The sequence below is a fragment of the Chrysemys picta genome, chromosome 12, assembly GCF_011386835.1.
Source record: "Chrysemys picta bellii isolate R12L10 chromosome 12, ASM1138683v2, whole genome shotgun sequence".
Lineage (NCBI taxonomy): Eukaryota > Metazoa > Chordata > Testudines > Emydidae > Chrysemys > Chrysemys picta.
This window is the reverse complement of record NC_088802.1, coordinates 11,920,855-11,944,917: the sequence shown is the minus strand read 5'-3', so window position 1 is coordinate 11,944,917 and position 24,063 is coordinate 11,920,855. Positions and strand designations below refer to the sequence as shown.

Here is a 24,063-nt window from a genome sequence, read left to right as displayed (position 1 = left end):
TCTCAGGAAAGTTAAACTGTCCCTGTTCTACTGCCCAGAGGGAACCATGGCTGCAGAGAACCAACTGGAAAGTCTCCAGGAGGAAGCTACATGTCACATCTGTCTGGAGTATTTCACAGAACCTGTCACTCTGGAGTGTGGGAACAATTTCTGCCAAGCCTGCATCAGCCAGTGCTGGGAGGGATCCGATACAGCCGCCTCCTGCCCTCGGTGCAGAGAAACTGTGCAACAGAGAAACCTCAGGCCCAACAGGCAGCTGGCAAACATGGTAGTCGTCCCCCCCCCCGCAACTAGACCTTCTGAACCCCAGTCTGTGACCCTCCAGCAGCACCATGTGCCCCAGTCTGTCCTAGCCTGGCTCCGCGTTGCTGGATATTCTGGCACCACAGTGGTCTCTGGTGGGTGAAAGGTGGAACTACATCAGTTCTCTGGCAGAATGTATTTTCATTTCAATCATTTCAATTTCTGTGGGGAAAAATTTCTGCAGCCAGACATGAATTCTGTGTTTGCGCAGTAGCGCAAAATTCCCCCAGGAGTATATATTGCAATGCTGAATGTCACTGCATCTAAATTTTAGCTGCCTAGAAATGTACTGGAATGACACTGTGAGCAACAAAGCCTGAGTTATGGGGAGATGTAAGTGTCTTAGAATGGGATCCACAAAAACCAGCGTACTTGATAGGCAGCTTCCTAACCTAATTGATGGGAGATGCTGACCAGAGGGGTATTGTATCGGGGGGTCTAGGGACTTAACTCAGCTTTGTGAATTGCAGTGCTGTTCCAGAGACTCTCTAGTGCCTACTGTCTCTTGATAAATTTTGTTCCTGATGTAAAACCCCCAAATTACAGAAAAAAACAAAAACAGCTTTTCTCTTCTTAGGATCCAATTTGGAGAGTTTGAAAAAGGAGGGAGATGAGAATATGGTGTTTAATCCAGGAACTGCTGGTAGGTGCCATTGTTACTCACCAATAAATATGCACAGGGATGTTATCAATGTTCAGATCTCTGCGTAACAACAGGAGAGTAACAGTGAGTTAGATTTCCCCCTGTGAGAGGTTACAATATTTATTGTTTCTTCTGTGCAAAGTAATTTATGTTCTGGCTTAATGGAAACTAAACAGGAGAAAAGCAAATGGAGGAAATTATATTTGCTTACTGAACAATTGAAAATGTTTTCTTAAAAATCTGAACAATCTCTATTAGACGTTGCTATTCCTCTGTAGCTAACGTGCTCCATAATTGGAGTTGACATTTTTCACACAAAAATGTCTCTCACCTGAAAGTGTGGCATCAGGAAAATCAAGGCTTCCCTGGAAATGTTGATTTCATGACATTACTCTAGATTCTGATCAGAAGGCTGAAAATGTAATTTCAAACAACGGAATCATTTCAATTTCAGTCTATAATGTCCATCCACATATTCTGTTTTCACATTTCTGCAGGAAAATATTTCAGACTAGTTTGTTCCGGGAACATTTTCAGTACCTTCACATTTCAGTCTGATCCGGAGAGGGAAGTAATTGTGAAAGGTCCAAATTTCACACAAGAAAATTCTGTTTTCTGACAAATTCTGCCATCACGGTGCAGTTATAAGTCAAGGTGACAATCTCCCCTTGAGTCTCGTCCCAGCAGGAGACGGTGTGCTGCTCCCTGCCCTCCCACAAGTGACCTACCCCAGTGACAGTTCTAGGCACTGATCGGATGGTGACCCTGTGCCTGGTCTTATGCTTATGCTCTCCCTGGTGTTGGGGGCTGGGAGTGCTCCAGAAACAGCATCTACAGCAGGGGTTCTCAAACTGGGGGTCGGGACCCCTCAGGAGGTCAAGAGGTTATTACATGGGGGGTCACGAGCTGTCAGCCTGCACCCCAAATCCCGCTTCGCCTCCAGCATTTATAATGGTGTTAAGTATATTAAAAAGAGTTTTTAATTTATAAGGGGGGGGGGTCGCACTCAGAGGCTATCTGAAGGGGGTCACCAGTACAAAAGTTTGAGAATCACTGATCTACAGGGGACTCTCTCGACTGAGCGTAGGTCACAACCCAAAGAAAGGTCAAAGGTTGAAGCTGTTGGTTTGCAATGAAACGCTCCCTCCTGCAGGAAAGGGGCTATAATTAAATAGCCATTGGAGCAGGGTCCTGCATCCTCCATCTTCTACCTCCCTGTGCCCAGGCAATAGAGTCATTGTGACCCTCTCGCTCTGACCCAGGGACTGTTTAATTATTTAGCCAGAGTGGAGCAGCTTGATCAGAAGAGATTGTGGGCTCCTCACATCAGACTATCCCAGACCCCTGTGGTTAGGGCAGTCACCTGAGTAGTGGAGACCGCTGTTCAAACCCTTCCTCCCGATCAGGCAGATCAGGGAGTAGAACCTGAGTCTCCCATGCGCCATGCGAGTGTCCTAACCACTGGGCTCAAAGTCATAAAGGAGCCTCTGCCAGCACCTCCCCTGGATTTTGTCGGGGACCCCATCCAGAAGGGGTGCTCAGCGCACTCCTACAGGATTGGGCCCCACCAACGAGATAAGCTTTCCACTGCCGGCCTTCTGGTTTGAGGATCCTTCTGGGATTTACACATGAGGTAAGTGTGTGGACGCTTAGGGTGAGGCAGCAGCACTCAAACTCAGGAACAGAGAAATTTAGGAACCCTGGGAAATTTTATCATAGAAATGTCGGTGTTGAGTGAGTTCGGGTGCCTGTAGAGTCAGGGGCCGCCAGGCAGAGGTTTTCTGCACTTCAGTGGGGCGGGAAGAGGTGGGGAAGGGGTGGAGTGGGGGGTCAAGCACCCCCAAGGAAATTAGAAAGACATCGCCTCTGGGCATTGTTATTGGAGAGCATGCGCTAAGCAGTCTGGGGATTCTCATTGGCACAGTCAGCTGCAAATGACATGGGCTGAGGGATCCATCTCTCCAGCCTCCCCCTCACAGCTCCTGGAGACCACTTCTATTGGCCAGAAATAACTGCATGTCACGTGTGTCTGACTGATGACTGCAATGCTCAGGCAATATGTTCACCAGTACAAACCTCAGAATTAGTGAGATCCTCTGCCTGAGTCCATCCATGAGAGCTGACAGCATCTGGCTGCCCAGAAGCAGCAAGGCTGGTTAGAAGCAAGTTTACAACCATGTAACCAGTTTGCCTTACACCAGGGTAACAATGTATCTCATTGTGACGTTATTGACATAAACTGGGACCATATAGATCATTGTTGCAACCAAAGTCCTGTAGTGGCACCCAAATCTTGTATAAAGGGGGTCAAATGGGGTGTCTAGGACAAGGTTATGGTTTACTGGTTATGATTATGCTGTCTATATGTGTGTATCAGTTTTGTAGTCGAAGTTATGAATATTGGCTCTATACTGTCTGTATGGCAAACTTATGCTATGCTTCTGGGTGACATCCCAGACAAGCTGAGATTAGCTCTGCCTAGCCTGCTTGATGGCCCATTAAGGACCATCAGCTATACAATGGACCCATTGAGAGAAGGCAGATACGCCTTGTACCTCAGCAAAGTATGCAGGGACTGGCCCATGTGACTCCAGACTCCATGTTGCTGTAATTTAAGAACAAAGAGGTGTTCTTACACCTGGAAAAGACTATATAAGGCTGATGCCTGATCTCCATCTGATCTTCAATCCTGCTTCTTACCTCTGGAGGAACTTTGCTACAAGCTGAAGCTTTGAACAAAGGACTGAGGACCCATCCCAGCGGGGGATGTATTCCAGAGACTTGATTTGAACCTGCAGTTTATTCCATCGCTGCTGCAAGCCTGAACCAAGAACTTTGCCATTACTGTATGTAATTGATTCCATTTAACCAATTCTAACTCTCATCTCTATCTTTTTCCTTTTATGAATAAACCTTTAGATTTTAGATTCTAAAGGATTGGCAACAGCGTGATTTGTGGGTAAGATCTGATTTGTATATTGACCTGGGTCTGGGGCTTGGTCCTTTGGGATCAGGAGAACCTTTTTCTTTTACTGGGGTATTGGTTTTCATAACCATTTGTCCCCATAACGAGTGGTACTGGTGGTAATACTGGGAAACTGGAGTGTCTAAGGAGATTGCTTGTGAGACTTGCAGTTAGCCAGTGGGGTGAGACTGAAGTCCTCTTAGTCTGGCTGGTTTGGTTTGCCTTAGAGGTGGAAAAAAAACCAGCCTTGGGCTGTAACTGCCCTATTTGAGCAATTTGTCCTGAGATGGCACTCTCAGTTGGGTTCCGCCAGAACCGCATTGTCACACTCATCACAATAGGCGTCAGGATCTTTAACAATATTGGATCCAGTTGCTTATGAAGTAACCAGCTGCTTTCCCAGCAGCATCTCCGCCCAGCACACCTTTCCCATCGCAGTTGCAGCTCCTGTTCTGGTTCCAGAAGACCACTTCCAGATTCCCTATTGATTCTGATCTCAGATCCACTCTGCCGCAGTAGAGTCCTGGCTGCGGTGCCCAGCCACAGGAAACAGCAGAATGAAGGTGTGTGACTGATGGCTACAGATCTCCAGCCAGGCATTCTCCAGCAAAACAAGGAGCAGTGCCAGCCTTCCCCTAAAAGAAAATAATTTCAGCTCACACCATCCAGTGGCAAGAATGTAGGAATTCCCCAGTGTACTGCATTAAATAGCTGCAAAATTGTATCCAACTGCATGACAGCCCCTGTAACCAGCCACATCCCTGTAAGCGTTCCCTTCTCACCACAGCTGGATTTCCATTTCTGGTCCCAGGTGGCTGCTCCCCAGACTCTCCCAGGACCCCTCTGTCTGTCCCCAGATCCCCTCCTGCAGCCAGGCTGGACAAGGGGCCTGAGAGCCTTGGAGACAGGAGATCTCTGGTTAGCCCATCCCCTGTACAGCGTAGGAGCCCCAGCGCCAGCTCCCCCCATACCCACTGCCATCTGCAGAGAGCCAGGAGTCCCCGTTAGGGTGACCAGATGTCCCGATTTTATAGGGACAGTCCCGATTTTTGAATCTTTTTCTTCTATAGGTTCCTATTACCCCCCCACACACACACATACACACCCTGTCCCGATTTTTCACATTTGCTGTCTGGTCACCCTAGTCCCCGAGAGCTGGGGAGACAGAAGCAGTAGCCGCCAGGCTAAGAACCGGTGTGACAGCTGCTCTCTTGGCCAGCACTGAACCAGGGACCCCTAGAGCTAAAAGCACAGGCTGCCCCAGCTTATGCTAAATATTCAACCCTTTATAACTGTCACAGCTCCACACACACACACCAGTGGGTTACACAAGCACCAGAGAGACATGGGTCTTAAGGAGCCTAAAGGCCAGGTAGGAACAGGCAGTAGGAGTCAGCAGCTGTGATTCTCACCCTCCTTGCCAGGCTGCCCCATCAGACCCTTTCACTTTCAGGCAGTGAAACCCCCAGTCGCTCGTTACCCGTTTTTTGACCGAAGTGGCTAGTCCAAAGTTTGGAGCCTTGCAGATGTTTCGGAGGAGTTGGTGTCAATTTGAACTCATCACACTTCATTCAAAGGCTCTTTACAGTGCACAGAAAACAAATCACATGAGACCGCACCCAGAAAGGAAAAGCCTAATGGTACAAAGTTCAATCAGCCCATTTCTGAGAAGAAGGAAGTGAAACGAAACTCCTCTCTTGTCTCTTTCCTGCACTAGAGGCCATGGCTGCTGCAAATCCAGCAAAAACACTCCAGGATGAACTGACCTGTTCCATCTGTCTGGACTATTTTAAAGATCCGGTGTCTCTAGACTGTGATCACAATTTCTGCCGAGCCTGCATCACCCAGTGCTGGGGAGGATTCGCTACGGATGTCTCCTGCCCTCAGTGCAGAGAGATCTTTCCCCAAAGGAACCTCAGGCTGAACAGGCAGCTCAGGAATGTTGTGGAAGCAGCCAGAGAACTCAGGTTGCAGACAGGGAGGGAACCAGAACCAGAGAGACTGTGTGAGAAACACGAGGAGCCTCTAAAACTGTTCTGCAAAGAGGACGAAATCCCCATCTGCCTGGTGTGTGACAGATCCAAGCAGCACAGAGATCACACCGTCATTCCTGCAGAGGAAGATGCTGAAGAATTCAAGGTAGGAAATCACCAACTGTTATTTTTATAACCAGACCCTTGGGGAACTCACCTTCCCCCCCCCCCCCGCCCCCGCATTAGAGTTTCCTTTAGCCCCAGACAGCCACTCAGTGAGCTTCATTGGAGAGGAACGTGGGGTTTCAGGACTAGGTAGGTTTCCCAGCAACTGGGAATCCTCCAAAGGCTCATGCAGGTGAAGTGAGGCCCTCCATAAACGTCCCAAGTCTCACACATTGGAGTGAGGGGGAGTGACGAACCCGCACTCCACCCCTCCTGCTCCCCACCTGAGCACTGAAGGACCCCCCCCCCATTCTCTGTCTGCCCTTCCCCACTTCCACCACCTCCCAAAGCTATAAACACCGTGTCCGTGCTCCTCCTCCTCTCCTTGGGGCTGTTCTCTTGGCACACATCCAATGGTGAGCTGGAGCCGGTTTGCACCGGTTCGCGGGATCCGGTTGTTAAATTTAGAAGCCCTTTTAGAACTGGTTGTCCTGCGGGACAACCGGTTCTAAAAGGGCTTTTAAATTTAACAAGCAGTAAAGCTCGGGCAGCTCCCCGGCCCCAGCTCACCTCTACTCTGCCTACGCCTCCTTCCCTGAACACTCCGCCCAGCTTCTCTTCCCCCCTCCCCTGCTTCCCGTGAATCAGCTGTTCATGTGGGAAGCCTGGGAGGGCTGAGAAGCAAGCGTGGCCTGGCTCCAGGCGCTGCCCGGCCCGGTCCAGCCCGGCTCCAGCCACCCAGCCCGGCTGTAGCACCGCCAGCCACCTCCAGGCACTGCGGTAAGGGAGCAGGGAGGGGGTGTTCGATAGAGGGCAGGGGAGTTCAGGGGGGTGGATAGGGGTCAGGGCAGTCAGAGGGCAGGGAACAGGGCAATTGAATGGGGGCAAGGGTCCTGGGGGCACAGTCAGGAAGGTGCAGGGGTTGGATGGGGTGGCAGGGGGCAGTCAGGGGACAGGGAAGGGGGGTGGATGGGGTAGGGGTCCCGGAGGGGGTGTCAAGGAACATGGGGGGGGGGTGAATGGGGCAGGAGTCCCAGGGGGTGGGTGAGGAGGTTGTTAAGATTTTGGCAGCTCATCACTGCACACATCCCCTTCACCCTTTTCCTGCAGAACTCCTCATGCAGACAGGAAAGGACCCTCCCTCATGAGACTGCAGGTGGGGTGGGGCACAGGAGTGGAGCTCCCGACCTGCAAACCCTAGCAGAGTCCGTCTGATAGAATCAGAGTTGGGATTGCAGGAAGCAGGGACTGGGTGGGAGGGGGCAGCAGAGCAATGGGGCACTGTAGCAGGGTCATTGCTTCCAGAGTGTCCCCTCGTGGCCTGGGGTAGTCCTACCTCATTTTCCCTCTGAGGTTCACAGACAGAATCCACAATGGCTTTTCTGTGGCCAGTAACATCCCTGCTCTCCCAGCAGTGATTCCCAGGTCTTCTAGTCTGAAGTTCGGCCTTATCACCCTGAAGAAGATCCATGGCCTCCTCCCTCTGGCCCTCCATAGGCCTCTTTTTTACCTACCCCAGGCCTGGTTGGATTACATGACACCCTCTTCTCCCCCAGTCACTGCTCCTTCTTTTTCCCCACCTGGGGAGGAGAACTGGTTTATCACAGGTGGGGCTGAGACCCCTCTCTCTTTATAGGGTGAGCCCCCCTGTGACCAGCATTGTGCCTCTTCCACGTCTCCTGAGGACACAGGGAGACAGTCCCCATCTTGCAATTTTCACTTTGGAAATTTTCGCCGTCGATTTCAGTGTGGGAACCTTGTGACCATAAAGGTTTCCATGTTGACATTAATAACAATAAGAATTCATAACCAATAGAATGTACTGATTTCTACTGCAGTGGCATCTCCAAGCCCCAGTGAGAGATTAGGGGCCCGTTGTGCCAGGCACTGTACAGACAAGTCAGGCAAAGAGCTGACAGTCACAGTCTAATGAAGACGATATGTAGCATGTGGATAAAGAAAGAACTGGGGCTGGGAGTGGGGGACAATTAAAGAGGGTTGTGTTTGCACACACTGGCAATCATGATAGGTCATCCATATTTCAAAGCTCTCCGTTTTCCATGGTGCAGACTTAGGTGCCTGCACTTTTCTATGGGGAATGTTTTAGGTGATGGAGTGGTAGCAGGCACAAGGGGGGAATCCACGGCCCAGTCTCCCCTCCCTCCTGTGGGCTTGGCAAGGACTTCAGAATCAGGGTTAGGGAGTTGAGACCTCCTTGGGTGTTGTTTCCCAAATGGTGGCTTGTGACCCACCAGTGAGTCATGGGAAGTTGTAGAAGGGTTGTGGGCTTGGTGCGGAGGGGCAGCCCTGCGGAGACAGGAGTGGTAGCTCCCGTCCCACAGGGCTGAGTCCAGCTCTCCACAGCGGGAACCTGTGGAAAAATTCCAGCATGAACCTACTTGTCCCATCTGTCTGGAGTATGTCAGAGAACCTGTCACTCTGGAGAGTGGGAATATTTTCTGCCAAACCTGCATCACCCAAAACTGGGAGTAATCAGATATAACCATCTCCTGACTGAGCAATAATTAAGAAAGGCCATTAGGAGGGAAAGATGCCTTGATAAAGGTGGCAGGCCCTGCAGGGAGATGATGTTTTCCACCGGGATTATGAACTCCAGTGCTGCTCCACGAGGGGTCAAACTCTGATGCTCCCGGCCTGCACTAGAGATCACTGTCCTAAACACCGTGTGGACTCCAAGCACCTTCAGTCCTCACACAAAAGGGCTCTAGACAGCGCAAGTTCCATGCCAAATACCGTGGGGATCATAGGCGCCGACTCCATGGGTGCTCCGGGGCTGGAGCACCCAAAGGGAAAAATTAGTGGGTGCTCTGTACCCACTGGCAGCCAAGCTCCCCACCCTGCCCCCCGCCTCCTCCTCTTCCCCTGAGCACGCCGCGTCCCCGCTCCTCCACCTACCTCCCAGCGCCTACCACCTGGCCACCACCAAACAGCTGTAGCAACCTCCTGGAGGGAGGAGCGGGAATGTAGCACACTCAGGAGAGGAGGCGGGGAAGAGGCGGGGCCGGGACGGGGATTTGGGGAAGGAGTTGAATAGGGGCAGAGAGGGGCTGGAGTTGGGGCAGGAATTTTGGGGAAGGGGTTGGAATGGTGGTGGGAGGGGGTGGGGCAGGGGGCAGAGGGGGATCCAGCACCCACCGGCACCATTAGAAGTCGGCACTTATGATGGGGATTAGACTGGGTTGTAGCAAAACTACAAAACCACCCTGGGCGGTGGTGACCAGGGTCAGGCTGAAGAACCAGCCGAAGTGGTTCCATTAATCCTTGCACTGCTCTCCCACACTGCGGCATTTTGAAATCTCTAGAACTCACTGCTTCTGGGAGCTGAGCTGGGAGCTGGGGAACAGGTACCCAGGCAGCCCTGCCTCTGTAAGAGTCCAGGACAGAACTAGGGCAAACCCCAACTGTTCTTGACAACAATGAACACATCTAATGTGGTTTGCCCTAGTGCCCAAACCAATTCTATCCACCCAGTCCAGTCCCCAGGGGTTCAGGGCTGAAATTCAGTGGGAATCAGGTTCTTTTAAGAATCCCAGACCATATTTCAAGCCCTGGAGGTTTCTGGGATTTGTATCACTTTGTTTGTTAAGCCTCCTCAAAACCAGAATATTTCTCAAAGTGAAAGAAAACTCCAAGGATGTGACGCCAGTGTCATGTTGGTATAAATCAATGGGGGGAAAAAGGTCAAACAATTTCAAGGAGTCTGAAAATGAAACACTCCCAGCGTCCATTAATATGACTTCACTTCCTTGGTATCTCTGATATCGTAAACCTACTGGGTTCTCCACTCATCAGTAGAGTGTTTGTTTGTGTTGGAAAAGCTCCCACCCACATTCTCACTCCTAACAATAACAACAACACCACTCAAATCAGTTTGTGTTTCTTCAGGAAAAGGTTCAGGCCCATTTGAAGATGCTGAGGGAAGAGAGAGAAAAGCTCCTGGGATGTAAAGTGAGCAGAGAGAAGAGAAGCCAGGAATATCTGGTAGGTGCCCGTCATTATTAATCTGCATTTATAACCTGCAAGCTGGATGGAGGTGCATTGTGAATCAGAGCAATAATGAGAGGCCAGGGCAATCTAGAGGCCCAATTATGTTTTATCTCAATCAGTTGGGGCAGGTAAAGCAGAAATCCGTTAAGTGGGGAATAATCACAAAGTAAATCAAAATTAGTTGTTTTAGCAGGAACTACTACTTAGGCCTATACCATAAACCAGTGGGTTTCAACCTTTTTGCATTTGATAATTTTGAATTGGGGGTGCAGAGACCTCTTTGGAAATCTATTGTCTGTACGGACCACAGATTGAAACCCACTGCCGTAAACTACTGTAACTATTATTCTTATCTATTGTATATTAACTACTGTTAGCTTAATTACACTCTTTTCATAGGAAACAATTTACATTAATGAAATAACAGAATTTTGACTTAGAAAATCCAGTGCACTAAAACAAGCCCCCGCTGTTACACATTCATACCTCAGTTTCACATCTGAAGAAGTGAGGTTTTTACCCACGAAAGCTTATCCCCAAATAAATCTGTTAGTCTTTAAGGTGCCACCAGACACCTTGTTGTTTCAGTTTCACAGTTTTCATCGTCTGTTAGCTCAGAGTTTGGGGGATGTTCAGTTATATCTTGAGGAATCCTCTTGTGCAATCTTTGTTTACTATTTTGAGTTCCAGTTTAAATAGAGACATGTGTCCCTGGCTGTGAAGACTTGGTTTCATGACTGAACAATTATCCCTTTGCTCATTTCTGGCTTACAGTCCCGTTGTGCTCTGACAATCTCTCCATTTCTGTCATTCACCTTTTATGCCTGAGGGTGTTGTCCAGATGTGTTGTTTTACAGTCCTTAGTATTTTATTATTTTCACCTCCCGCTGCTTTGGATCTCCATCTCCAAGGCCATCAATAACGCGCTGTCCAGACCATGTCAGACATGGGAACGTCCCGTTATGAGATTCTGGGGCCAAATGAAAAGGTGTGAGAAAATCCTCTCTCTAGAAACCACGGGATACTGTTCAGAGTCAGATGACTTAGAATTTGGAAAAAAATTCTCCCTCCTACACACTCAGCACTCTATGAAAGGACCCCCGGCTCCATCCATGTCCCTGACCAGCCCTTTCCCTATTTTCCTTTACAGAGAAATACACAAACCGAGAGGCAGAAGATTGTGTCTGAATTTCAGCAACTGCGGCAGTTCCTGGAGGAACAAGAGCGACTCCTGCTGGCTCAGCTGGAGAAGCTGGACAAGAAGATAGTGAAGATACAGAATGAAAGTGTCAGTAAAGTATCTGCGGAAATTTCCCGTCTCAGTGAGCTGATCAGTGAGCTGGAGGGGAAGTGTCAGAAGCCAGTGAGTGAATTGTTGCAGGTGAGACTGAGTTAGAAATACTCCAGATCCCAACACAGGGACAAGACTGCTCCTAAAACATGGGCACGGGAGTCCAGCAGTCAGAGATCACCGTGTAACTCGATGTGTATTGCAGAGATGTGAATCACTATTATTTTTAAAACATTACAGACACTGTGATGTAAAAGATGGAAAAGCATCATTACCTCAGCAAATGCATGGCTCTGGGGCCAGAGCACAGCCTCTTTCCCCCATAGTTGCTAAATCTCTTCTTTTGGAATTCTAAGTGTGTCAGGTGGGACAGAAATTCCCTCTCTCTATTTCTCTCCTCTAGGATGTCAGAAGCACCTTGAGCAGGTACGTGGCTCTCTCACTCCCCCCCTCACCCTTCGCAATGCTGGGGAAGAGCTTGGAGATGATGTTACCACTGCCTCTCCGCAGGTTTCTACAGCCAAATGTGTGGGGAAGGTCATATTTTGGATACAAATCTCTCTGATCAAATTCATCTTGAGGTTCTCACCCTTTTATAGAAGACTCTGGAATTATCCATTCAGTGGGAAGGACTGACCTCAAATATACCCTAGCGATGTCACGTCCCTGGGGAACTGGCTGCCTCAGGATTGTGGGGATGGAATATGGGCCTGTCACTGCTGGGGCCATGGTTACCACTAAGCCCAGAGCAGCAATGATCAAGAGTCTTCCCCACCTGAGGACTGTTTGGAGACCTGTGTGGAATGAGCTGGGGAGGGGGAAGTTGGTGTCTCAGTCTAGTTCCTAATGGACAGATTTCTACAGCACTTCACCTGGGAGCCTCCTGTCCCTCAGAGCATGGAGGCCAAGGAGTGAATTGGCCATAGAGACTCAATTCCCCCTTTCCCCCCATAGCTGGTTTCTCCAGGCCAGAGCTGAAGAGTAATAATGGACCTTCTTTGGGAGGGGAGGGGTGCGGGGGAAGGCTTCACTGCCATGGCCTTGCTCTGAGGTTGGGAGAAGAGGAATTCTAATTCTAAAGACCCATGAGAACAGTGATTCACTACCCAGAATGTATAATGAGTCAATAAATGAAATATAACCATGTGGAATTGTTTCTCTCTAGGTCTGTGAAGGGGAAGTTCCAGCAGCCACAGGGGTTTTGTCCTAAGCTAGAATTAAGACTCAGTGATTTCTCCCAGAAAACTTTTGCTCTAATGGAGACTCTGAAGAAGTTCAAAGGTACTTAGAAGGGATTTAGGAGGGGAAATTGGGATGAGCCGGTGACACTGTGGGAATAGAATGGGTCTGGCCAAATTGGCTGATAATTAGATGATGGATCTATTTAATAGTTGGGTGAGAATATCACATACTTGGGGTGCAAGACACTCCAGTTGATTAATCCAAATCTTTATTTGTACCACAAGCCTGCCTTGCCATTGCAATTACTATTAAAGTAAGAAATTACAGACATACCTTATAGAATTACTGGCCAGTTGCCTACTCCTGGGCCACAGGTGGGTCACAGGGAATTTCCTGTGACGTTCAGATTCCTCTTTACAGATCCAAATGATATATTTTAGTTTTTTTCAATCATCTTTGACTGTTACAAATATTAAGTATCTTATATAACTCATACAATAAACATGTACGAACTTTTTAATTGGCAGGGCTTTTGCTATACAAGCTATTTTCATGTTGTTATTCTCTTTTCTGATTGGTTTATTGCCACGGATTATGTATAGGTCACTGTGACCCTGTTCTCTGCATTGGGGTTTTGGACTTTGCTAACTGCTCCTGTGCTGTACATTTTGGGTGTCTGTTGTCTTTAAGCACATTGTGTGGTGAAAACATCTTTGTCCCACACAGGAACTTATGGACACATCACTTCATAACAAGGTCACTTAAGGCAACATTTCCCTTATGTCCAGCAAACTGCTCACCAGGGCAAAGCCAAGTCAGTCAGTACAAACACACAATCTCGGTCTGTCCAAACTTATGTTTAAGAAATGATCCTTGTACCAATTCTCAATACTTAGTATAATAACTAGTGAAAAGCAGACAAATGGAGCAGGGGCCCAGGCATCAGGACGTCTCACGTGAATTCATGATTTACAAAAAGTCACAACGTTCAGTCCCAAATTCCCCAAAATGGCCTAATTTGGGGTACCTGGGTTTCTCTCTCCCAACTAGGGAGCTGCAGGGCAGGTGCTCTGGAGCCATGTAGCCTCCACAGCTGCAGGTGGAGTCAGTGGGAGCTGCAGGTGCCCAACCCCCCTGAGAAACAGGCCCCAGGTGCCTAAAGCTTGGCACCCAAAATCTAGTCCCTGAATTAAAGGCCATTTCTTAAAGCTGGACCCAGCCCATCACTGGGCTCTGGTCCCGTATGCAGCTAGTCTGGGCACATGGGCTGCAGGAAAGGAGAAAGCCCCTCCCCCACGGTGAGGGATCCCTCCAGCCCAGGAGCCTCTTGTGCCTCCTCCACAGCAGCTGCAGGCACAAGGCGTGTTCCTGAGAGGGCTGGGAATGGGGTGGGGGTGGTGAGGGCGGGTGGAAGAGGGAGGGGGTGGGGGAGGGACAGAGGGATGTGGGCAGTGTAAAGCTGGGCCTCTGACACTCTGCACACTGGGCAAGACACACGGGGGCCATTGTCATCGGGATGTAACTCTGGCTGCTTCAGAACTTCCTCAGCCTGTGCCAAGGTCTGCACCGGCCCCTGCAGCCACTGAACAGCAGAGTCACAAATGGCCCCTCCCCTCTCTCCTTTCGCCAGTACCGGGGTGAATCTGGCCCATGGAGCCAACCTTCCCCCTGCCTCAATTTCCACACTGAGAAAGTGATTTTATTATTATTCCTGCTTCTGCCTGTGGTGGACAAGGCCCCGTCGTGCTGCTCTCTGTAGAGACGCAGAGTAAACAAACCCAACAGCTCACAATTAGAGCCAGGATTTCACAAACTCTCAACATCCCGTTAGTGTCAAAGGGACCAAAGTGGGTAAAGAGTCTTTGCAGGCTCTGGGTCTAGGTTACGACAAAAGGCAGTAAGTGAATGAGACAAACCAACTGGAGTCTGAAGGGTGGGAGGGGATGAAGAGGGGAAAAATAAATCTCACTTACAGAGCATCTGTCCTGGGATAGTTATGAGGCTGCAACGATTTTGGCTCCATTGCTGAGAGATGCCTGATTGAGGTTTCAGACCTTTTTATATTAAATACCTGAGTGCTTCTCGGTGTGTTTCTCTGTCATAATTAAATGTCAGTTCTAGGAGTTGAGAGTGGGGATGCTGTTATAAATATGAAAGCCTGAAATCTTGTCTCCTTTCTCCTTCCCCCCTCCAGACACTCTGCCGTCTGCACTAGAGACAAAAACAGGAGGATCCCTAGGAACATTCAGACAGGGTGAGATTGCAGCTGGAGATGGTCTTTAAATTATCAGAAAACATCTTCATGAGATTGTAGCTAAAGTTACCAACCAAACCGACATCGACCATGACACACATGGCCCTAAAAACACCACACTGAACAGTGAGGAGCTCCCATGCTGAACTCACACAAACACTCCTAACACCAACCTTAGTGCTTGGTTCATGCCCACGCTGCTGAACAGAAAAACTCTCCGTGAGCAGCCTGTGAACAAAGCTCTCTGCCCGGAGGCCTGACACATCGCTCTGCTTTACCAGGGCGCAGGGGGTCTCCCCCATTGGGCTTCTCCAACATCCTGCCTTTCCTTTGGGCAGGGCTGGGCTCCCCCATTGGCAGGGCCGGCTCTAGGCACCAGCAAAACTAGGGTTACCATACGTCCGGATTTCCCCGGACATGTCCTCCTTTTGTGTGCTAAAAATAGCGTCCGGGGGGAATTTGTAAAGCACTCACAATGTCCGGGATTAGCAGAGAGTGGCTGGGAGGGCTGCAGGGAAGTCCCGGGCTGGACTCAGGAGCAGCTGTAGAGGAGCCGGATCCGCCCTGCATTCTGAGCCAGCAGCTCCCTTGCAGCCCAGTCCAGCAGCACTGTGCAGGGCCAGACCGGGTTTTGTTGTGCAGGGCCAGACCGGGTTTTGTTGTGCAGGGGAGCTCAGCCACGTGTCCGGCTCGGCTGCACAGAGCCCAACACTCTGTTCTGAGCAGCAGGGTAAGGAGGTCAGGGGGCAGGAAGGTTCTGGAGGTGGAGGTCAAGAAACGGGGGGGGCTTTTTGGGGGGAGTGGAGAAAGTTTTGGGCAGTCAGGGTACAGGTAGGGGGTAGGGTCCTGGGGGGCAGTTGGGGGGGGTCTTAGGAGGGGGCAGTTAGGGGACAAGGAGCGGGGGGGGGGTAGGGGGCTGGGAGTTCTGGGGGGGAGCTGTCAGGGGGCAGGAGTGGAGAGAGGGATCGGAGCAGTCAGGGGACAGGGAGCAGAGGGGTTTAGATGGGTTGGGAGTTCTGGGGGGGGCTGTCAGGGGGCAGGAGTGCGGAGAGGGATCGGAGCAGTCAGGGGACAGGGAGCAGAGGGGTTTAGATGGGTTGGGAGTTCGGGGGGGGGGGGGCTGTCAGTGGGTGGGGAGTGGTTGGATGGGGCGTGGGAGTCCCAGGGGTCTGTCTGGGGGTGGGGGTGTGGATAAAGGTTGGGGCAGTCAGGGGACAAGAGGCAGGGAGGCTTAGATAGTCCTGGGGGGCAGTTAGGGGCAGGGGTCCCAGGAGGGGGTAGTCAGGGGACAAGGAACGGGGGGAGGGTTGGGAGGTCAGGGGGGGGCGGGAAGTGGGAGGGGCAGGGGCGGGGCTAGGGCGGGGCTCCTCCCGTCCTCTTTTTTGCTCGCTGAAATATGGTAACCCTAGCAAAACAAGCTGGTGCTTGGGGCGGCACATTTTTAGGGGCGGCATGGCTGATTCACGCGCCGCTGCTCCCCCTCCCTCCCAGGCTCTCAAACCTGGGAGGGAGGGGGAGACTCTGAGTGGCCGCGGCTCGCGCGCCGCTTCTTCCCCTCCTTCCTAGGCTTGAGAGCCTGCGGGGAGGAGGCAGGGCTGGGGATTTGGGGAAGGGGTGGAGCTGAGGCGGGGCTGGGAGTGGGGTAAGAAAAAATGGGGCGGGGGGGCGGCCAAAATTGTTTCTGCTTGGGGCGGCAAAAATCCTAGAGCCGGCCCTGCCCATTGGAGCTGCTCCCTGCTTCCTGGATTAGGGAGACGCTCTCCCTGTGAGGCTGTCAGCTCCTCCCTTCTCTCCTGGCTGGGGATGGGGCTACCCCACCCAATGGCACCTCCTACTCTCTGCTCTTAAACAGCTCTTCCCCAATGCTGCACCTTCTTCTCTGATCCCTGGCCTGGGAATGGAGGCTACCGCACTGAATGACATTTCCTTCTCTCTTTTCTTAACTGGCTCTTCCTACCCTGGCCGGGGAGTGGAGGCTGCATTTAGGGGAGGGAGCTTCCCTCTGGGGTTCAAAGCTGGTACCTGCCTCCTCTGCTCCCTCCTCACCAAAACCTTCCTGGCTGTGTCTCTGATGCTGGGAATGGAGCAGCCCCAGCAGAGGGACCAGGGAGCTGAAGCCACAGCAAGCAAATGAAAAACTAATGAAGTGGGTCCCATTACATAGACTGAAGAACTGCAGTGACATCCCTGCTCAGTCTCAGGTGCCCAGGACAGAGGCAGCTCCCTGGGATCCAGGCAGGGCCGGATTAACCTTTTGTGGGCCTGGAGCCAAATATATTTGTGGGCCCCCATGGAGGCAATGGAGCATGGCGTGAGGGGGTTGGTCCCAGAGCGAGGGGCCAGCCAGAGGCAATGAGGCATGGCATGGCAGGGACGGCCCTGCTCTGCCCAATGTGAGGGCACTATTTACAAACCGGCAGTTACCAGACGCACAGTCGCCTGCCTGGCCCTGTGCTGTCACATGCCCCTTCCCCTTGGGGGCAGGCCTACACCACACCACACAGCCCCCCCCCAATACCTCCCAAATCCCTATGGCCAGAGGGCCCCCCCCCCCCCGGACCCACTATGCCCAGCACCCTCCCAGACCTACCCACAAATGCACAGCACCCTGCACAACACGACCCCTGCTCACAGCCCCACCACAACTACCCAGCACCCTCCACAGAACCCCCACCCCCTAGTGCCCCAACACACACAGATCCTCCCCGCCCCTTCACAGACCAGTGCCCACCCATACGCCCCACAGACCCACTCCCCTAAGCCCCGCCTCCTGGCCACACTCACAGGCCTTGCTGGGAGTCGACTGTGTCTGCCGGGCTGAGCCGGCAGCGCAGCCGGGGCTGGTCCCATGGCCGGGAACTGCTCTGGTCCCTCAGGAGTGGTGCGATCAGCCAGGTCAGGACCTGCCCTAGCCTGGCCGGGGTCCCTCAAGATGCACTTGCCTGTAGTGGCCCAGCCAAGCCCCCCACACTGTTCCCCCCCACGCACACACACCTGGCTGAGATTGGCCAGACTTGTGCACCAGTCCCAGGTGGCTCAGCTCCGGGGAGACAGGTGGGGCCCCACAGGTGGTAGGAAGCAGAGACTGCCCAGAGCCGGAGGTGCACTGGGGTGGGGCCAGGGGGCTGAGAGGTGCCCTCAGCCAGCTGGTGGGCAGGAAGAGAGGAACAAGTGGTGGGCAGGTGGAGCCAGCAGGGTCTTGGGGTGCAGTGCAAGTGGAGCAGACCGGGGCCCCTTCTGAGCATGGGCCTGGCTCCATGGAGTCACTGGCGCCATTGTAAACCCGGCACTGGATCCAGGCCTGTCCCAGCCAGAACAGGGCTGCTGGGGAGTGTGAGAAATGGTCCCAGGCTCCCCCAGGGCCGAGCTCTGCCCCTAATGCTCTGATTCTCTCTCTCTCCAGCAAATGTGACTCTGGATCCAGACACGGCTCATCCCCAATTCGTCCTGTCTGAGGATCGGAAAAGTGTGAGACGGCAAGAGACACAACAGCATTTGCCCAATAACCCTGAGAGATTTGACTCTTGGGCCTGTGTGCTGGGCTGTGAGGGATTCACCTCAGGGAGACATTGCTGGGAGGTGGAGGTGGGGCGTGGGGAAAGCTGGGCTGTGGGTGTGGCCAGAGAGTCTGTGAGGAGGAAGGGAAGGATCAGCCGTAGCCCTGAGGAGGGGATCTGGGCTGTGGAGCAGGGCTGGGGGGGTCAGGTCCGGGCTCTCACCTCCCCTGTGACCCCCCTGCCCCTGAGCCGGGTCCCCAGCAGGATCCGGGTTTCTCTGGACTGTGACCGGGGGCAGGTGACATTTATCGATGCTGGTGACGAGGCCCCGATCTTCACTTTCCCGCCGGGCTCCATCCCTGGGGAGAGAATCCGACCCTGGCTCTGGGTGTGGCTGGAATCCCGGCTCAGCCTGTGTCCCTGAGCGGGTGTGTGTGTGGAGGGGAAAGGGGGAGGAATATCCCACTGGGGAACCGGAAACCAGTCTTTCTAACCTCACACACCCCAGTCTCTATGACCTTGGAGGACTCCTGTCTAACCAGCTCCTGGCTCCTCATCTCTATGACCTGTGGAAGCCCCTCCACTTCCCTGCAATGTCAAGGATGGGAGGGGGAGGGGGAAGAACCCCTGGAGTTGCAGGAAGGGCAGAGGGGCCCTGGGGGGCTGATGTGGGGGCTGGGCAGGGGGCTGAACTAACAGCCGGGCAGGGGACAGGCAGATGAGGGGGTGGCAGGGACACAGCATGAATCAATCAGGGTTTGGGGGGTTGGGGAGAAGCAGCAGCAGGGAGCGGTTTGTACAGATCTGTGGGATTAGATCTCACTGGGGTCTCCCAGCCAGAGCTCCTGCTGCAGGGGCCAAAGTCACCTTCCCCTGTAACTACAGGACAGCTGGTCACCCTGTAATTGTCACACACGGGTGAGAGGGGGAGATGGGTGCAGATTGACAAAAAAAAAATTATATAACCTTAAAAAAATTATCATTGTATCAGTCTCGTGATTTTTTTAAACTCCTGAGGTTGGCAGCACTGGGGGAGGCAGGGACAGGGTGGGTTTAACCAGAGGGAATTAGAAGGAAGTATAAAAATGTAAATTAAAATAAAACAAGAATAAAGAGAGAGTCTATGAGAAATGGTGGAAAACAGAAATGAGAAGAGTGACAAGAAAATACCCCTGACAGGGGAACCAGCCGGGGGCAGCAAGAGGAGAAGGGATAAAATCAGGGGAAAGAAGGGAGCAGCCATGGGGGATGATCTGTGACAGGGAGGGGAGGCGAGTGGGAGAAACACAGGAAAATAAACAGGGATCAGAAGTGAGGGTTAGAAAAACGAGTAGAAAAGGACAGTATGAAAGGAAAGGAAACAGGAGAGGGACAGAGATTTATTACATGTTACTGAAAGTGACACTGTAACCAGTGGTGAGCTGGTTCGCACGAACCGGTTGTTAAATTTAGAAGCCGGTTTAGAACTGGTTGTTAAAGGGGTGGGCAATTGGGAGAGGGAGGTTTTTCTGTCATTACACTGACCCGCGGGTCCTGTCCAGCCCACCTGAGCTCCCGGGTGGGGAGGCTACCCCGGACCCTCCCCCGTCTTCCCCCCTCTCGCAGAGCCTCAGTGTGCCACGCCGCCGGTGCCAGCGCTCTGGATCGCTCTGGGCAGCTCTGCAGCTCCTGCCACTTTGAGCGGCATGGTACGGGAGTGGGGCTGCCAGCTCCAGCGGGCCGCGTGGCATCCATACACGCTGCCCTGAGAAACATGGTAAGGGGTCCAGGCTGGGGCTGGGAGGAGGGGTTGGATAAGGGGCAGGGAGCGGTTGGAGGGAGTAGAGGTTCGGGGGGGCAGTCAGGGGATGGGGAACGGAGGGGGTTGGGTAGGTGTGGGAGTTCCAGGGGTCTGTTGGGGTAGTGGTGGATGGGGGGTCGGGGCAATCAGGGGACAGGGAGTGGGGTGAGTTGGGTTGGGGGGGTCCTGGGGGGCAGTTAGGGTGGGTGGTCTTGGGAGGGGGTGGTAAGGGGACAAGGAGCAGGAGAGTTGATGGGTTGCGGGTTCTGAGGGGGGCAGTCAGTGGCAGGATGTGGGTGGGGTCCTATGGGGGGGACAGGCTGTTTTGGGAGGCACAGCCTTCCCTACCCGGCCCCCGATACAATTTTGCAACCCCGATGTGCAGGGTCGGCTTTAGGAAGTGCGGGACCCGATTCAAATAGTTTCGATGGGGCCCCAGCAGAGATGACTTAAAAAAACACATGGAAAAAAACACATGGGGCTTGTACTCACCGAGCGGCGCTCCGAGTCTTCGGCAGCACTTCGGCAGCGGGCCCTTCACTTGCTCCGGGTCTTCGGCACTGAAGGACATGCCGCCGAAGTGCCGCAAAAGACCCGTAGGGAGAGAAGGACCCGCCGCCAAAGTGCCGCCAAAGACTCGGTAGGGAACCGGTTGTTAAGATTTTGGCAGCTCATCACTGACTGTAACTCATTAATTCCCTATATTAATTCCTGGACGACTGTACTGTTGTTGTGCCATTAAGAAAACTGTTCTCAGTAGCTGGGCATCTCCTTTCCATGCTGTGGTTATTAAGGCTCCTTCTATGCTCCATTTACTTACCGCCTTTAATTACTTACTGTAAATAAAAAATTACAAACATTTCTTCTATTTGTCCCACTTTACTGTCCCAGCTGCAGTTGTTAAGGGCAGAGTCCTGGAATTTGCTTCCTGACCTGATTGTGTCCCCCCAGCGCTCACAAGAAATATTGTGCCCCTAGGATGTGCCCCTTGGGGGTTACTGGGATGTGTCACTCTCCAGCCTGTGCTCTGTCTCTGTCCTGTGCATACCCATGCCAATAAGGAATTGCTCATTACTGGATTCAGAGTCAGTTGTTCATCCCGTAATGACTTCAAAGAGAATCTTCTTCCTGCTTTTTCTGAATATAATTAACTAAATGGCAACCCCCCCCCCAAAAAAACCACCACCAACAACAACAACAAAGGCCCTTTTGTTAACATAAAGTTCCAGTTTCCCACACACGTGCGGTGCAGCAGGACTGGGGCTGTTTCTTTAGGAGAAGACTCGAACCTCCCCACGTGACAGGGTTTGGAATGCGGCAATTGACAATGTTACTTTCACTTTCCCCAGGCGAACGCTGCGAGCCGAGCGCAGGTTTATCAATTGGGAACAAAACCACGTTGCTTTTAACACCGTTCTACGGAAAAGCCATGAGACAAAACTGCAGCTCTTTGATCGCCACAATTAGCTGAGCAACCGTGAAAAACGGGAACAGCCAATGAACGTGTAACTGTCCCAGCCAGAGGAATGAAGTCTGACCACACCCGGCAGATTTTAAATGTTTCAGAAGGACAATTTATAACGTGTAATACAGAATACTTATTGCTTGGACAGTTTTTTCTAAACCCAAGGAGGAAATAATCTTGTGATAATTTGTTTCTCTCTTTATGGGAACTTTACAGTACATCTGAAGAAGTGAAGTTTTTACCGACGAAAGCTTATGCCCAAATAAATCTGTTAGACCTTGGCTACACTTACCCGGTAGTTCGGCGTCGAGCGATCGAACTTCTGGGTTCGACTTATCGCGTCTTCTCTGGACGCGATAAGTCGAACCCAGAATTGCTCGCCATCGACTGCGGTACTCCAGCTCAGCGAGAGGAGTACCGCGGAGTCGACGGGGGAGCCTGCCTGCCGAGTGTGGACCAAGGTAAGTTCGAACTAAGGTACTTCGAACTTCAGCTACGTTATTCACGTAGCTGAAGTTGCGTACCTTATTTCGAATTAGGGGGCTAGTGTAGACCTGGCCTTAGTCTTTAAGGTGCCACCAGACTCCTTGTTGTTTTTACAGTACATCTACATTCAAAGTGATGTACTGTCAAATACATTGCAGATTGTTTTCATAACAATATAACATGAGACTTTTACAGCTTGTTGAATTAGTCATTTCTTTCTTTTGCTGAATTTTATTCCAAAACAATGTGCCCAATACTGTTCTTGGGGGAGATTTGAAACAAAGAACGGCCTATATTTTGAATACAGAAAATTTACTGCACCAAACCTAGCAGCCATCAGTCTTGTTTTCGGTCTGTGCTGTCATTGCAGTTTTCTGCCTCTTGACTGTGGTGGGTGAATCCTTTTGTTTTTGTAAAAAATAAAATTATGCTCAGAATCAATCGAAACAGAAAACAGCCTCCTTTTCTCTCTCTGAACTCGGTGAGAAGTAAGCATGTGCCTAAAGTTGATCCTGTGTTCAAGAGTGTCAGTGAGTAGGGACTTCAGGTCGTATTAAAAAAGGGAAATTTATACATTGTGTAACAGATTATCTCCTCCTGTGTGAAAAGCCGTTTAAGGGGCGATACCATGAAGAAACCTATAGGAGTACAGCTATTTTAAAATGGCAGTATTGTTGCGAAATTATGTTTTTGTTTTGTTTAAAACAATTTGCTTATTTTTCAAAATTTAATCATGTATTATTGAATAAAAAATAGATTTTAGTTTTTCTTTTTTCAGTTTTCAGTTTTGCTCCCTTTTCTCCTTTGAGACAGGATAAGGCATGGGCGAATAAAATGTTTTTATTCCATTTGATTAAGGTTTCTCATTTTGAATCAGTTTGAAATATTTTTTTCATTTAGCATCATTTCACTGAAAAATTAGAAACACTAAAATAATAGGATAAAATCAGTTTTTTAAAAAAGTCTAAAAGACATTTTCTATTGAAAAAATCATTTTTGTTTAAACATTTTTGGCCACCTGCAGTGTTATCACTCATAATTTTTTGTGATTTTTATTTTAAGTCTCACAGTATTTGGTAATTTTCTGTAAGCCCAGCCTAATGCTCTAGTTATGAGTTTATGTGAGAATATGATTTAATTTAAAGTAAAAATAAATGTCTAGCTTTTATGGTTGCAGGGGAAAGTTTAAGATTATGACCTGAGTGGACACTCAGGGCTCAGAAACCAAATGGCAAAAAATAGGAAGTCAAAATGTATTTTTTCAAAATAAGTGATTGACTTAAATTCAATATATTTTTTTACCCAATTGTGATTTTTTTTCAATTATGCGTGCGCATGGGGGGCAGAGAGGAGAGGATTTTTGGATTGATTTTCTTCATGAGTTGGGGAATAGCTTTCCCTCCAATGCAGCCACTGCCTCTCCTCTCTCTGGCCTGGGGAGGGGCTACCTCACACAATGCCATCTCCTCCTCCTTCGTCTTTGGCCTGGAGCGGCTCCTCCCCAATGCCCAGGCCTCTCAGAGGTCCCGAGAGGCCTCGGCCATTTCCAGCTTTTGAGGCCCCTAGCCATAATAAAAAGATTTTGTCAGCAGACGAGTAGGGAAAGCATGATTATCAGCATCCTGTGGAATGTTACTTGGAATTTCAAAACAACTAATTTGAAGAAAAAAGAACAGGAGTACTTATGGCACCTTAGAGACTAACAAATTTAGACGGTTCTTTTTGCGGATACAGACTAACACGTCTGCTACTCTGAAATTTGAAGAAAGGATTGCATTTGGGCAAGTTGCAAAACTTATCAAATTCCAAAAAATTAACAATTGTCTACATTTGAGGCCCAAGCCATATGGCCCTCCTGCTTCCCCACCCCGACGATTGGCCCTGCCAATGCCACATCTTCTCCTCTTCACCCAGGACAAGGCAGGGAGGACCAACTGGGGGGAGGGGGATTCCCAGGCGGGTTAAATCTGTTTCCGGCCTCCTCTCAACCCCCCTCCTGCAGATTCAGTCTCTTTCCTCCATTTCTCTCTACTGATTGGTTTCTGGGAGTG

At 50.8% G+C, this 24,063-nt stretch overlaps 1 protein-coding gene across 1 annotated transcript; it reads left to right on the top strand.

Moving 5' to 3' along the window:
- The first annotated feature begins 5,052 nt into the window (after positions 1–5,052).
- On the top strand, positions 5,053–23,017 carry LOC135972193 (zinc finger protein RFP-like). The gene is made up of 7 exons (XM_065564597.1): positions 5,053–6,050; positions 9,956–10,051; positions 11,208–11,438; positions 11,752–11,774; positions 12,514–12,629; positions 14,725–14,784; positions 18,188–23,017. The coding sequence occupies exons 1-7, from the start codon at positions 5,634–5,636 to the stop codon at positions 18,703–18,705; spliced, it is 1,461 nt and encodes a 486-aa protein (XP_065420669.1). The 5' UTR covers positions 5,053–5,633; the 3' UTR covers positions 18,706–23,017.
- The last annotated feature ends 1,046 nt before the right edge of the window (positions 23,018–24,063 follow it).